This window comes from Camellia sinensis, chromosome 3, assembly GCF_055761805.1.
Source record: "Camellia sinensis isolate YWXY chromosome 3, ASM5576180v1, whole genome shotgun sequence".
NCBI classification, from domain to species: Eukaryota; Viridiplantae; Streptophyta; class Magnoliopsida; order Ericales; family Theaceae; genus Camellia; species Camellia sinensis.
The window spans coordinates 172,071,442-172,086,770 of NC_138963.1; the positions used below are offsets into that span (position 1 = coordinate 172,071,442).

General features: G+C 40.2%; 2 protein-coding genes across 20 annotated transcripts in view; one reads left to right on the plus strand and one right to left on the minus strand.

Moving 5' to 3' along the window:
* Nucleotides 1–15,329, plus strand: part of LOC114293322 (histone-lysine N-methyltransferase ASHH1) — a 57,452-nt gene that overhangs the window by 34,584 nt on the left and 7,539 nt on the right. For all 19 annotated transcript variants that reach the window (XM_082921441.1, XM_082921450.1, XM_082921434.1 and 16 more), the window contains 5 exons: nucleotides 5,703–5,789; nucleotides 6,125–6,209; nucleotides 9,667–9,760; nucleotides 9,874–10,072; nucleotides 10,416–10,450. In XM_082921441.1, coding sequence (XP_082777567.1) covers nucleotides 5,703–5,789; nucleotides 6,125–6,209; nucleotides 9,667–9,760; nucleotides 9,874–10,072; nucleotides 10,416–10,450 — 500 coding nt within the window. The remainder of the gene's footprint in view (nucleotides 1–5,702; nucleotides 5,790–6,124; nucleotides 6,210–9,666; nucleotides 9,761–9,873; nucleotides 10,073–10,415; nucleotides 10,451–15,329) is intronic.
* Nucleotides 1,533–4,722, minus strand: LOC114285712 (putative sugar phosphate/phosphate translocator At1g06470). The gene has a single exon (XM_028228788.2). It carries the CDS (start codon nucleotides 4,374–4,376, stop codon nucleotides 3,531–3,533), a length of 846 nt encoding a protein of 281 aa, XP_028084589.2. The 5' UTR covers nucleotides 4,377–4,722; the 3' UTR covers nucleotides 1,533–3,530.

The window sequence follows — 15,329 nt, forward strand, 5'->3', positions numbered from 1 at the left end:
TAGTTTATATTTACAATTTACATTTTACATTAATTGTCAAATTATAACATTTTGGACGGGCTAACATTTGACATTTGATGGCCAAAGGGATAACTCACTCCTTTTTTCCCTACATTTTCTTTTTCTTCATTCGTTTCATCAAATTTTTTTTATCCCTTATCTCTTCTTTTCTTTTTGTATTCCAGTTTCCCCCTTTACCCTTTTGTTTGTTGCTGGATGCAACAAGGGTCAGCGGTACCATTGCTGACAACCCAAGCACAGCCACCTTTTTTTTGTCTGTCTTTTTTCTTCCTCTTTCTTTCCATCATTGTTTTTTTCTTCTTCACTAACTTTCTTTCTTTCTCAATACCCCATGGCTGATTCAGCACATCACAACCATTGCCATGACAACCAAATCAGAGCAAAACCCCACCAACTCATGCAAAAAGTTACAGTTTTCTTAACTTCATTTGGAGCAATACCATTGTGTGTTTTGCTTCTTTCTTTGTATTTATTGAGTACATGCACCCACAACCCCTGTTTGATTGAATAAGCGGTGTTGCATCTCAGTTGTAAAGTATAGCAGGAATTGGATACTCAATGAGTCAGAGGCTCATAAATTTGCAACTAAATGCCCTGGGAAGATGTCATGGATTTTTTTTTATATTGGAATTCTTATTTTCTCTTGGCCTTCTGTTTGGCACCTGACGGTACTAACACCACTTCCCTGTGGATCAACTCCACAACTGCACCCACGGACTGTTTGTATGCTTGAGACATGCAAACAAAGTTTCACAAAAACAAACACACGTTAAAAATACATCATAATTCAGATGAAACAGAAAATCCAGTACAAAAATACTCATAAATTCCTTCAACTTTTTGTTACTGTCATTCCATTGATAAATGATATTTTTGGTTATGATTGCCACACTTTGAGTGAGTTCGCATACAAAAATGATATTTTCCACAAGGTCTGCTTTTCAAGTGAGATTGCAATACTAAATGCACACAATTCAAGAAGATCAATGGCAGGAAGGAATTGGATATGTATAGCCATTGGATGGGACGGCAACATAGAGTTCCTGAAAGTTTCTGGTGTGTCATTAGTTGCGTAAAAAGTGGAGTTAAATGGAACTAATGTCTTTTTGTATTTGCTCTCAGCAGTTAATTAACCTGTATATGACTGATTTGTTTATGAGTAATTTTGTATAAAAAAGTCCATGGAACTTCATAAACTGGGATACACCAATTGGTGTTCTCCCCCTATATTGTTAGTATAGATGTGTCACCTCAGCTATAGTACTTATAACCATATTTCAAATGATTGATGGCCTTTCCCATGAACAACTCATATAGTCATTCTGTATATGGTTTTTACTGGTGAACTTCATAGCTGTATCAATATTAGTGGTCTGAGATATTGAGATAATGGTTGGTTCACAGTATGAAATTCTTGCAGTCAAAATTGGTAGAAATATTTGTGAGAGCTAAGTTTTCTTTTTCATCAGAAGTTCGGAACTCAAATCATATTATTGCACTAAAATCTTTTGTTAAAATTGATGTATTATTGATTGATATTTAGTTTTGTATACAATGACTCTCCTATATATAGAAGAGAAAAACATATTCACCTACCACACTCAACTCTCACCTAACACACTTACATCTACCTACCACACTCAACTCTCACCTAACACACTCAACTTTACCTACCACACTTACAGCCCCCCTCAAACTCAAGGAGGATAGATACTAACCAACTTGAGTTTGGAGAGAGTAACAAAACAGGAAAGTAAACTGATAAATAAAATAAAACAGGATAGGAGACACGGTATGGTCGTGTCAGACCGTTGGAGAAGATAATGTCTGGACAGTTTACGAGGTCATGCCGGACCGATGTAGAAGTTGACCGGGAGCAATGTCGGGACAGTTTATGGGGTCATGTCGGACCGCTGTAGAAGACAGTTTACGGGGTCATGTCGGACCAATGTAGAAGACAGTTTATGGGGTCATGTCGGACCGATGTAGAAGACAGTTTACGGGGTCATGTCGGACCGCTGTAGAAGACAGTTTACGGGGTCATGTCGGACCGATGTAGAAGACAGTTTATGGGGTCATGTCGGACCGGTGTAGAAGACACTGTATGAGTGTGTATATAGGCTGCCCAAAAGATATACATGTAGATATATATATCGAGCCCTCAAAAGTCGCGCCCTCAAAAGGCGCACCCACTTCATCAAAAGTCGTGCCCGACAGAAAGCGTCGAGCCATCAAAAGGCGCGCCAGACACGTGGCGATGCACGTGACCGACAGAGCGCGTGTCGGCCTCTTCGTCATGGTCTTTATAAACCGAAGCGGAGGCTGAGGCTTGGAAGCATAACAAACCAGTTGAAACCTCTGCATTCTCGGAGAGCTTGTCTCTAAGAGCTGCAAATCTTGAAACACTCTGCAACCAACCCTGTCTGACAGTACCAATCGGTAATCGCTGCTTCTCTGAAACACTTAGCAACCCAAAAATATGGCCTCTTCTTCCCATGGTCTGCTCACTCTCTTTCCCGACCTCAACGAGTCAACAAGAGAGATAGCTGGAGCGGTGGCTCGTGAACCTCAACCAAACACCTCTGGCTTTGCTCCGTTGAACTTTTCGATGCGGTCGGTGGAGCAAAAAATGGCAGTGCAAACGGATATTGAGGCCAATCAGTATACATTGAAGTCATGTGTGGAGACCATGACGGCGGTCACAAACTTGTCGCACCGGCTTCAGAGTAGGACAAATGAGGTGCAGCAGTTAAACGCCCAACTGACTCTGCTCCAACGCATGTATAAGGATGCGCGAGCAGAGATAAGTGTGCTAAAGGCGGAAAATAAGGAGCTGAAGCGGAAGGCCACCGTTATGTTCCGATTTGGAGGTCCGCCATATGCTGCAGTGGAGGAGCAGGGTGGAGTGATCGTGCCCAGTGGAGTGGGAAACACGGAGGCAACACCGTTAAGGGCCGCCCAAGACGGAGGCAAGAAGAAAAGACCGGCGGAATAGGCGAAGAAGTGAGGTCAGTGGGTGGCCGTCTGTAGAAAAGAAAACAAATCTTTTGGTGTTGTGTTTTGGTTTGTTGTTGTTGTTGTTTTTTTTTTTTTTTTTTTTTTTTTTGGTGTAAAATTGTGATCGGGGTTGATCCCTGAGATGAATAAAGTATGGTTTGGTGTGCAAAGCTATATGGTATGAATGGAATTTGAAAAAGATTAAAAATAATGTGAAAGAAAAATAAAGAAAGAAATAATAAAAATATATTTGAAATCAAAATGAAAGATGGGGAAATAAGGAAAGTGGTTTGGAGAAAATAAATAAAAATAATGGATTTTGAAATCAAACGGAGGAGAGAGAGGGGACAAGCCCATGTGAGGAAAAGAGGGGTTTAAAGAAAGTGAGGGAGTGAGTTGATTAAAAAAAGGATAGTGGGTTTGAAAGTGGAAAGATGAGAGAGAGATTAAATGCATGTCATGTGGGCCGTGTGTTTCTCTCTGAAAAACCAAACATGCTGCCTTGTTTGTTTTCATGCACCACCGAGAAGAGAGCCCAGGTGCAGAGAGAGAGAGAGAGATTGGTGGCCATCATCTTGATCATCCATCTCCTCAAGAATAACATATTTTGCAGCTGGATTGGTTGTCGATGACCTTGCCACATTCTCTTCACCTATTTCACCCTTTTGTAGCTTTTGGTATTTGTACCAATTGAATAAGCTCACGCCAAACAGGATTGTAATAAGGCCAGCCCCTTTCAACCAAGTAAACTGATCATGGAAGTAAAAGACAGCAACCAAGATGGTGACAGCCTCCTTGACAACTCCTGCTATTGTCACAGTTACTGCACTAGTTACTGAAACAAGAATGTATTCTGTCAATACCATAAAAAAGGCGAGAGTTCCACCAAGAAACATGAGAAGGCAACTCCGAGTGATATGCCATGAACTATTGAAGTAATTGCTTGTTCTGAATTCATCCCAAGGATCCATTATCAGAGAGAGCATAGCAGTTGCCACTGCCATCACTGGAGTTACATAGCTCATCAGGGTAAGTGGATTTTTCAGACCATATACTTCTTTCTGAAGAAGAATCTGAGTCATGGTCCAACGAAATCCAGACATAACAGCAGCAAGCATAACAAAAATGAATCCCCAAAATTCAAATTCAGTTTCCTTCGCAACTGTTAACATTATTCCAATGGATATAATAAAAATGATACTGAAAAGTTTAAAGCTTGGAGACTCCAATCTAAATGCAAAAGCAAATATAAGGAGAAATATAGGAGCTGCTGGTTTACACATAGTGGCAAATGTAACAGAGATGAAAACAAGGGAGGCCATCGAGGACATGTCTTGTGTTCTTACATCTGAACACATACACGGCACCGAGACAGTTAGAACAGGTCGGCGGCGGTGCCCGGAGTTGCAGCAGCGGGCAGTGAGCAAACAAACGAAGCTTTGGTTGACGAAGATGCAATCTGTATCTGCAGTAGGCCGAAATGAAACACTGGTTGCGAGAAGAGTTGGCGTCAATTCGAGCTAGCAGTGGTTTGAGTTGCTGCAGTGGTTATTGGCGGTGATTGGAGAGAAGGTATGTGTTGGAGGTTTCAATTGGTTGAGGTCTGGCGGGCGGTTAAGGCAAAGTTGCCGCCCGCCAGAAGGCGAAGAGCACCAAGAGCTTAACCTATAGCTCTGATACCATGTTAAAATTGATGTATTATTGATTGATATTTAGTTTTGTATACAATGACTCTCCTATATATAGAAGAGAAAAACATATTCACCTACCACACTCAACTCTCACCTAACACACTTACATCTACCTACCACACTCAACTCTCACCTAACACACTCAACTTTACCTACCACACTTACATCTTTCACTTGCCACTGTCCTCGATTCAATCTCGCCTTTTATCCCTGACTTCTGTGATATTGGATTGGATATATTTGTTTCTATTTTTATATGCAAGAGTATTCTGTCCAATTGTTTTTGTCCATTCCCATAATTCTTTATTTTTTTGGTTATTTTATACTATCATAGTCTTTGTATTTTAGTCATGTGTACTTTCTCATGTGAATTAGTTCTCTGTATTAACTGTCTCGACCCTCTCCTTCTAACCAACTCTCGCTTTATATCATCACTCTAACAATCTGCAAAAAGTGGGTTGTGAATTCAAACTATGTTGATCATAAGTTCTTACTTTATTCCAAGTGGAAAGAAAAATGTAACCAAATTCTCTGAAATATTTGGTTTTTGGAAAAATGTATGATGGAGCTTCAAAAGAATGGGGTCACCATGTGGTGGTGTTGCCTTTGCATAATTGTAAGATTATTAATGTGCATACTTGTTACATGGCATGATTTTTCAGTAGACTTGTATGATTATATCTTTCTTGGTATCAAATTAACTATTTGCTTTACCTTATGCTGGTTACTCTTATACCTTTCAAGCAACTATTGTTTAGTTTTACCTTGAGATGAGCATTAAATTTCCATTTCTGACAGTATATTGTGCATGTAAAATTGTTTTATTTTTCCATTTTGTTTTGTTCATAGTTTCTTGTTTTTGTTTTTGTTTTTATTTTTATTTTTTTGTTGCAAATTTTAGACAGTGAGACAGTCCAATAATTAGAATAACTCTGAACACATGGAGCCTTTGAGGTTTCAATATCTTGATGTTTCATCAATCTTTGTTTACAGAGGTTCCAGAAATGTGAATATGCTAAAACAAAGTTGTTCAAAACCGAAGGACGTGGGTGGGGCCTTTTGGCTGATGAGAATATTAAGGTAATTACTTTGAATCTGCATATATATGTTCGTAAATGAACAAGCATATTTCACATATACTGGATCGGAACATTTGGTCTTTTCTTGGTTCAAGGTAAGGATGTGATTTGGAAACATGAAAAATTATTCTGTGGTGTGTGCTGATGTATAATTTTTTTAAAAATAATAATAACAATTTTCCATTTATATTAAGAAAGTAAGAACTGCTTCTGATGTATTCTACATATCTTCTGAGAGAGTTGAGTTTTGGTAAGATCTCAATGGCTGATTATATAATTCTTTAAATTCATTTCTATGTTCTTAATAACCTCTTGTCTGTGAGTTCTTTTTTGAAGGCTGGACAGTTCATTATTGAATATTGTGGAGAAGTAATATCATCCAAAGAAGCAAAGCAAAGGTCCCAAGCTTATGAAGCTCAAGGTAGGATATAAATTTGTTAGAATTTCCCATCTTTACCTTCACCTACTCCACTACACACTTCACTTCACCTACCTCCACTTCACCACACACTCCACTTCACCTAACCCACTATCACCTCCACTACACCTACTACCACATTTTCTTCTATATATAGATTGTATAGGAATTGTAATTAATCAATCTTGTAATACATCAACATCAACATCAATCAATCAATAATACATATATTTTCTTACATGGTATCAGAGCAGAGTTAAGAACCTGATCATTCTGCTTCACCGGCGGGCGGCAGCCTCGCCTTGGCCGTCCGCCGGACCTCTACACATACCCCTTCCATCCGCTGCCATGTCCCATGACTCCAGAGTCTCAACCCAAACATGAATCATCGAATTTTTCAGAATAAAGATCCGCCACTTTCATCTCGTCGGAATGGGAGCTTCTGTTTGGGAGATCTCCAGTGACAGATTTCCAGTGGCGTCACATTGCCCCCTGAGATCCTTCCAGTCTGGTTCGATTTCGGCCATGATCCGATGTTTGCATACCTGTTGCTGTCGGTGGACTCGGCGGGAACGGCCTTGGCTCGGACGATGAAGGGGACGGACACGTGTACGGCCAACAACGCCTTCTGCGTTCAGACAGACATCTCCATCGCCTTGGGATTTGCTGATCAAAAGCATCAAGCTCTCTGGTTTTTTGCAGCATTAACTTCTCCTCTTCCTCATTTTTTCTTGCTTCTGCTAAGCAGCATGTGCAGTTAGCTTCCTTTGAATATCTTTCTTCTGAGACAACAAGCACTCGAGAATGCATTCTTTGCAGAAGCCGTGGCCTTTCTGGCAACACATAGGATCGATCAAGGGTTTCAAGCAGAGGGAACAAGCGTCGAATGGCTTAACCGAGTCCTTGCCCAGCCTCTCCTTCTGAGTCCCGTACCCGAGCTTTCGCTTCTCATCGTATGTGAAGAACGCGAGGTCGTTGCTATCCTCGCTCCTCTCTGGATTTCGGGTCGTCTCTTTCATTATCAACGGCTCTCGCCTTCACCTGTATAGAGCCCCCAATTTGAGTGAGGGCTGAGAATACTGATGTTTCGGCTTTGGATGTGTTATCAAACCCACTATACACTTTCTCTCTCTCACTTCACTTTTTCCCACCCCCTCAAAGCCGACTCATCCTGCTGCCCATGTCTCTTCTTTTTTACACCACATACCAGCCAGCCACCAGGGATCTCTTCTTTTTTGAAAAACATAATCCATTCTCCATCCAAAACCATTATCACACATCCACCGCCCACATCCCCCACTTTCTTTATACCCATCTTTTCTTTTATTTTATTATATACCCTGTGCTGGTTCCATTTATATATATATATATTAAAATAATCAATCATAACATCACACCCCTGTGCTGGTTCCACCCATATGGGCTTGTCCCCTATTATTATTATTATTATTAAAAAAAAAAAAAAAAAAAAAAAAAAAAACCGGCAGACGACGAACTTGCATAATACACTCATTTTATTCATATCAGGATCAACTCCGATCACCATTTTACAAAAAAAAAAAAAAAAAAAAACAACCTCATCCACAGGCGGAATTTTTCTCCTCTACTCTACTGCAGGTCTCTTCTTTTTGCCTCCGTCCTGGGCAGTCCTTGCCAGTGTTGCCTCCGTGTTTCCCACTCCACTGGGCATGCTCACTCCCCCATACTCCTCCACTGCAGCATATGGCGGACCTCCAAATCGGAACATCACGGTGGCCTTCCGCTTCAGCTCCTTGTTTTCTGCCCTTAGCACGCTTATCTCTGCTCGCGCATCCTTATACATGCGTTGGAGCAGAGCCAGCTGGGAGTTTAAATGTTGCACCTCATTTGTCCTACTCTGCAGCCGGTTCGACAAGTTTGTGACCGCCGTCATGCTTTCCACACATGCCTTCAGAGTATACTGATTGGCCTCCACATCCGACTGCACTGCCATTCTTTGCTCCACCGACCGCATCGGAAAGTTCAACGGAGCAAACTCCGGGGCGCTTGGATGAGTTTCCAGTGCCACCGCACCAGTTCTCTCTCTCGTTGACTCATTGAGGTCGGGAAAGAGGGTGAGCAGCCCGCGGGAAGACGATGAAGCCATTTTCTAGGCAACAGAGTGTTACACAGTATCTCTCTCAGAAATATCTCTCAGAAAACAGAGTGTTACAGAATCTCTCTCAGAAATCTCTCTCAGAATATCTCTCGCAGGTTTTTTTTTGCCTCAGCCTCAGCCTCCGTCTTATAGCCGAGGCAGCCACGCGCATCGCGCGCCTCTTGCCACCAGCCGACAAACGGGCACGCAAGCCAAGGCGCCCACGTGCCTCGCCATCATGTCTGGCTTGTCTTTTGATGAATTGGGCACGCCTTTTGATGGCACGCCTTTTGAAAAATTGGGCACACCTTTTGAGGGTGCGACTTTTTAAAGGGTCCGACAAGACTCTGTAAACTGTCCCGACATTGATTCCGGTTAGCTCCTTTCTGGGTCCGACAAGACTCTGTAAACTGTCCCGACGTTGATTCCGGTTAGCTTTTACAAGGGTCCGACAAGACTCTGTAAACTGTCCCAACATTGATTCCGGTTAGCTCCTTTATGGGTCCGACAAGACTCTGTAAACTGTCCCGACATAGATTCCGGTTAATTTCTACAACGGTCCGACATGACCCCATAAACTGTCTTCTAAAACGGTCCGACATGACCCCATAAACTGTCTTCTACAACGGTCCGACATGACCCCATAAACTGTCTTCTACAAACGGTCCGACATGACCCCATAAACTGTTTTTCTACAACGGTCCGACATGACCCCATAAACTGTCTTCTACAACGGTCCGACATGACCCCATAAACTGTCTTCTACAGCGGTCTGACACCGCCATCCAGTGTCCTCTACACCATTATGACACCACCATACCGTGTCCTCTACAACGTTATGACACCCCCATACAGTGTCCTCTACAACGTTATGACACCCCCATACAGTGTCCTCTCCAACGTTATGACACCACCATTCAGTGTCTTCACCAACGGTCTGACACGACCATACAGTGTCTCCTATCCTTTTTTATTTTTATGTATTTTCTTGTTTTGTTACTCTCTCCAAACTCAAGTTGATTAGTTTCTCTCCTCCTTGAGTTTGCGGGGGCCTGTTAGAATTTCCCATCTTTACCTTCACCTACTCCACTACACACTCCACTTCACCTACCTCCACTTCACCACACACTCCACTTCACCTAACCCACTATCACCTCCACTACACCTACTACCACATTTTCTTCTATATATAGATTGTATAGGAATTGTAATTAATCAATCTTGTAATACATCAACATCAATCAATCAATAATACATATATTTTCTTACAAAATTTGAAAGAAAACATGTCTGTATTACAATCCTTGGAAATCAATTCTAACTTTTTTATGTGGCTTGATGCAGGTCTCAAGGATGCATATATCATTTCTCTTAACGCCAACAATTATATAGATGCAACTAAAAAGGGTAGCCTTGCTAGGTTTATAAACCACTCATGGTAAGTCACCTAATTGATATAATGAGGTATCAAGGAATTATGAAATGGAATTGTCTGCCTTATGTAATTCTGTTTATCTTCCCTGGCATTGACGCATTATTTTGGTCTTGCAGTCATCCAAATTGTGAGACTAGGAAGTGGACAGTTTTGGGGGAAATAAGGGTTGGTATATTTGCGAAACAAGATATTACCGTTGAAACTGAATTGGCATATGATTATAATTTTGAATGGTATGGTGGTGCTAATGTTCGATGTCTGTGTGGGGCACCTAACTGTTCTAAATTTCTCGGGGCAAAGTCTCCTGCTTTCCTGGTGAGTTCAAAGTGAGAAATTTTGAAGTCTATATTTGAAGATACAATAACATCTCTTTGACATTCATTCTCCTAATGAAAATGAATTTATCCAAACTATTAAAAGGCAGCTGAGTATACTAAAGGGTGATGTGTGGTTTTGTAAGCGAGAATGTTGTAATAATGTGTGCAATAAAGTTGTAATGTGTAGTCTCTTAAAGGGTCTTGTGTATTTGCCATGTACACTTAGTTGTGTGCGAGTGTCTTGTTATCATTACAGTATTTGAATTTTTTGTATACTTGTGTATTAACCTCATCGCAAACTCATTGTCGTTTTTTCTTATGTTTTTCCGTTTCTTTAACAGGAGCATAACCATGTGTGGGAAGAGGGCGATGAAAGGTAATGGGTTATGCATTTATTACCCAAAATTTACAGCCAGTTATAGTCCTTTACACCTACGCTTTGTAATGTTGTATTGAAACTCATTTCAAAAATTTGTTAGCAAACTTGATTATATATGTATGGCAAGTTCCTCTATATGAGTTCGTTTCGTTGAACATAAAGAGTTGAGGATTCCAGTTTACCAAAATGATGAATTGCACAAGGGGCATAAGGATTTCGTGAACAAATTGAATATTTAATTATATGCTAGTTTCTCCATTTTTCCCTTTTCTTTTTGGTGCAATAGTTGTTACACTAACTCTCTTTATTTTATCATTTTTGCTGGCACCTGTGAGCAATAAAAAGCAGAAGATGCTTGTAAATCAACCTTCATGCCAATTATATTTATAGCAACAACCACCATTTGGTTGCTCGTTCTCTGATTGTCATCTTATCATAGTGGTCATCACTTTCTAAGCACCTTCAACTTGCATAGATGTGTGATTTTTATTTCTTTATTGTAAATAATTGAGAAAGAACACTCCTCTCTAAACCAAGAGAACAGATAAAAGAGCATAGATCCTCTCAAACAGCTCAAAACAAAAGCTCTACACCCTCAAAAGGCCTCCTGTTGCATTCCCTCCATAAAGTCTACATAACAGAAAGCTGCTGTTTCCCAAGTCTTCTTTTCTCGTCGGAGACCAACAAGAACGTCAGGCTGATAAAAGCTTACTGACAGAAGTTGGCATTTGTTTCTGGGTAATTTAATTATTGAACGGCTTTACTTGTTTGAGGCTGTTAAACTTGTTACCTGATTGTTTAGTTGGCAAGCACCATTAAAAATCTGTACTTATCTGAGGTTCTGAATCCAAGTAGGGGTCATTCAGAACCAAATTAAATCCTATTTGCATGAATTGTTTATTTTCTACCCAAGTCATCGATCCAAATTATGTTTGTAATTTCTCCCAATTTTACTGGGCAAGGTGCTGAGTGTAACTGTGTTGATGATGTATAATTAAATGAAGAACTTAAATACAAGAAACAATTAAACAAATATTAGGAGTAAGTAGTTTATTATTGGGCTCTAATTGAGACTGGGTTTTTGTTTTCCCATAATGCTGGAAATTGTGTTCATGCATATAATATGATAGTGGTGTTGGTGGTAGATAGTGGCATGTATAGAATATGATAGTGGTGTTGGTGGTAGATAGTGGTATGTATAGAATATGATAGTGGTGTTGGTTGTAGATAGTGGCATGTATAGAATATGATAGTGGTGTTGGTGGTAGATAGTGGCATGTATATAATATGATAGTGGTAGATAGTGGTAATATATAATATGTAAGTGGCATATAATGGGTTATGATGATGTTTGTAATATCTCCTATATAAGGAGTGTCATTTGGTCTTGTAAGATAAGAAGTTTTGAATATAACAGAAATATATTTCTTCTTCCTCATATTTTCGGAGTTCTTCTTCTTCATATTTTCTAAGTTGGTATCAGAGCAACAAAAAACACAGCAGCCCTAAAACCGTCATAGCCATGTCGGAAGTCACGTCCGGAACCACTTCAACCCCTGCCGCTGCCATTCCGGTGAAAACGTCCAACTCTCACTCTGTCCAAATCACCACCATCCGCCTAAATGGTGATAATTTTCTCCGCTGGTCACAATCTGTCCGGATGTATATCCGTGGGCAAGGAAAGATCGGTTACATCACTGGTGACAAGAAGGCTCCTGCTGTTAATGATCCGTTGTTCGACAATTGGGACGCTGAAAACTCCATGGTTATGACATGGTTGGTCAATTCCATGGAGGAGGATATAAGCTCTAATTACATGTGCTATACTACTGCACAAGAATTGTGGGATAATGTTAGTCAGATGTATTCTGACCTAGGAAATCAATCTCAAGTTTTCGAATTAACTTTGAAGTTGGGAGAGATTCGTCAAGGAGATGATTCCGTCACCAAATATTTCAATTCGTTGAAAAGGTTGTGGCAGGATCTTGACATCTTCAACACATACGAATGGAAATCGGTTGACGACTGCAACCACCACAAGAAAACTGTGGAAGACAGCCGTATTTACAAGTTTCTTGCCGGCCTCAACATTGAGTTCGATGAAGTGCGAGGAAGAATTATTGGCAGACCTCCTCTCCCATCCATTGGCGAAGTATTTGCCGAAGTCAGAAGGGAAGAGAGCCGAAGGAGCGTCATGCTTAAGAAAAAAGGTAATGGTGAATCAATTGAAATTTCTGCATTAATTAGCGATGCTGCGGCCAACAAGGCTGCAAATTACCAGCGCAGGTTTGATGATAAGCCACGGGTCTGGTGTGATTTTTGCAACAAGCCTCGCCATACACGCGAAACGTGTTGGAAGATTCATGGCAAACCTGTCAACTGGAAAAGCAGCAAACAAGGAGAGAAGAATCGTGGCTTTCCTACCGCTAATGAAGCCGATTCAGGTCCCTTCAACAAAGAGCAGATTGATCAACTCTTAAAGCTGATAAAATCCAACTCCTCAACCGGTACTCCTAGTGTTTTGTTGGCACAAACAGGTAGAAATCCTAAAGCCTTCTCTTGCCTAAACTTCTCTCCGTGGATCATAGATTCCGGTGCCTCCGATCACATGACTAGTTTTTCCCATTTATTTAGTACCTATTTCCCTTGTTCTGGTCATGACAAAATCAGAATAGCCGATGGTAGTTTTTCACCTATTGCAGGAAAAGGATTTATTAAACTAACTGAGAAAATTAATCTCAATGCTATTCTTCACGTCCCCAACTTAGCCTGTAACCTTTTGTCTGTCAGTAAACTATCTAAGGATTCTAATTGTCGTGTTACATTTTTTGAATCCCATTGTGAATTTCAGGACCAGAACTCGGGGATGATGATTGGGCGTGCTAGGATGCTTGAAGGTCTTTACTACTTTGATGAAGTACCTGTTAGTAATAAAAAAGCTCAGAGCTTTAATAGTACCAGTTCAATCTCTGTTCGAGAAAAAATAATGCTATGGCACTATAGGCTAGGACATCCTAGTTTTCTTTATCTGAAACATTTATTTTCAGAATTATTTAAAGGGATTGATTGTTCTTCTTTTCATTGTGAAAGTTGCATTTTTGCAAAATTTCATCGCTCTACTTATTTGCCAAAACCTTACCAGGCTTCAAAACCTTTTTATTTGATTCATAGTGATGTTTGGGGCCCTTCTAAAATCACTACTCTTTCTGGTAAAAGATGGTTTGTTACATTTATTGATGACCATACCCGCTTATGTTGGATTTATTTGATGAATAAAAAATCTGACGTGAAAAATTTATTCACAAATTTTTACAATATGATTGAAAACCAATTTCAAACCAAAATTGGTATTTTACATTCTGATAATGGAACAGAATATTTCAATGAGCAGTTGGGTGAGTTTTTGGAAAAAAAGGGGATTTTTCATCAATCTACATGTCGGGATACCCCTCAACAAAATGGCATTGCAGAACGAAAAAATAAACATCTACTTGAAGTAGCACGTGCTATAATGTTTTACATGCATGTTCTTAAATATTTATGGGGTGAAGCAATTTTAACAGCCTCTTATTTGATAAACAGGATGCCTACAAAGGTGTTAACATACAAAACACCTTTTGATTGTCTCAAAACTTTTTTTCCTGACACGAGGTTGTTTTCTGATTTACCCGTCAAAGTTTTTGGATGTACTGCCTATGTTCATGTTCCCAGTCAATTTCGTTCAAAACTTGACCCCCGTGCTATAAAATGTGTTTTTTTGGGTTATTCCTCAAACAAAAAGGGGTATAAGTGCTTCGATCCTCAAAACAAGAAATTTCATGTGAGTATGGATGTGTCATTTGTGGAAACAAAATCCTATTTCCCCAACACTTCTCTTCAGGGGGAGACAAGTGGAGTAGAAGACCGTTTTTGGGATATTTCTATCCCGCTCCCCAATGTCATTTATCCTACACAAAAACCACATCTGTCTGATAATGATCACTTAGGAGAACCAAGTTCTATGGTGCCTAGTCAAGAAGATTCTTGTTTAGGGGGAGAAGTACTACAAAATGATCTAAATCTTGAGCTTCAGGTTTATACTAGGAAGCGATTTCATCTGAGGAATAATGACCCGAACGTCCATCCTAATGACCCGAATGTCCACCCGAGTTCTGGCATCGAAATTTTAGGTAATCCTATTCCTTCTATTTCCGACCTTGATGTACCTATAGCAATTAGGAAAGGTGTCCGAAATTCCGAAATTGCATTAAACATCCTATTGCAAATTACCTCTCCTATCAAAGACTGTCTAAAAACCATAGAGCTTTCACATCTAGGATTTCACACTTGTTTGTTCCAAGGAATATACAGGAAGCATTGGATGATCCGAATTGGAAATTAGCAGTCATGGAGGAGATGAATGCTTTAAGGAGAAGTGGTACTTGGGAGATAGTTGATCTACCCAAAGACAAGAAAACAGTTGGGTGTAAATGGGTGTTTACGATAAAATGTAACGCAGATAGAAGCGTTGAGAGATACAAGGCGAGACTGGTAGCTAAAGGCTTCACTCAAACTTATGGGATCGACTATCAGGAGACGTTTGCTCCTGTTGCTAAAATAAATTCCATCAGAGTACTGTTATCTCTTGCAGTAAATTCAGATTGGCCTCTACATCAACTTGACATTAAAAATGCATTTCTCAATGGTGATCTTGAAGAGGAGGTGTTCATGAGCCTACCGCCGGGATTTGAGCAGAGACTTGGAAGTGACAGAGTATGCAGATTGAACAAGTCATTATAAGGACTCAAACAATCACCAAGAGCGTGGTTTGAACGCTTTGGGAAGGCAGTTATCAGTTGTGGCTTCTCGCAGAGTCAAGCAGATCACACAATATTTT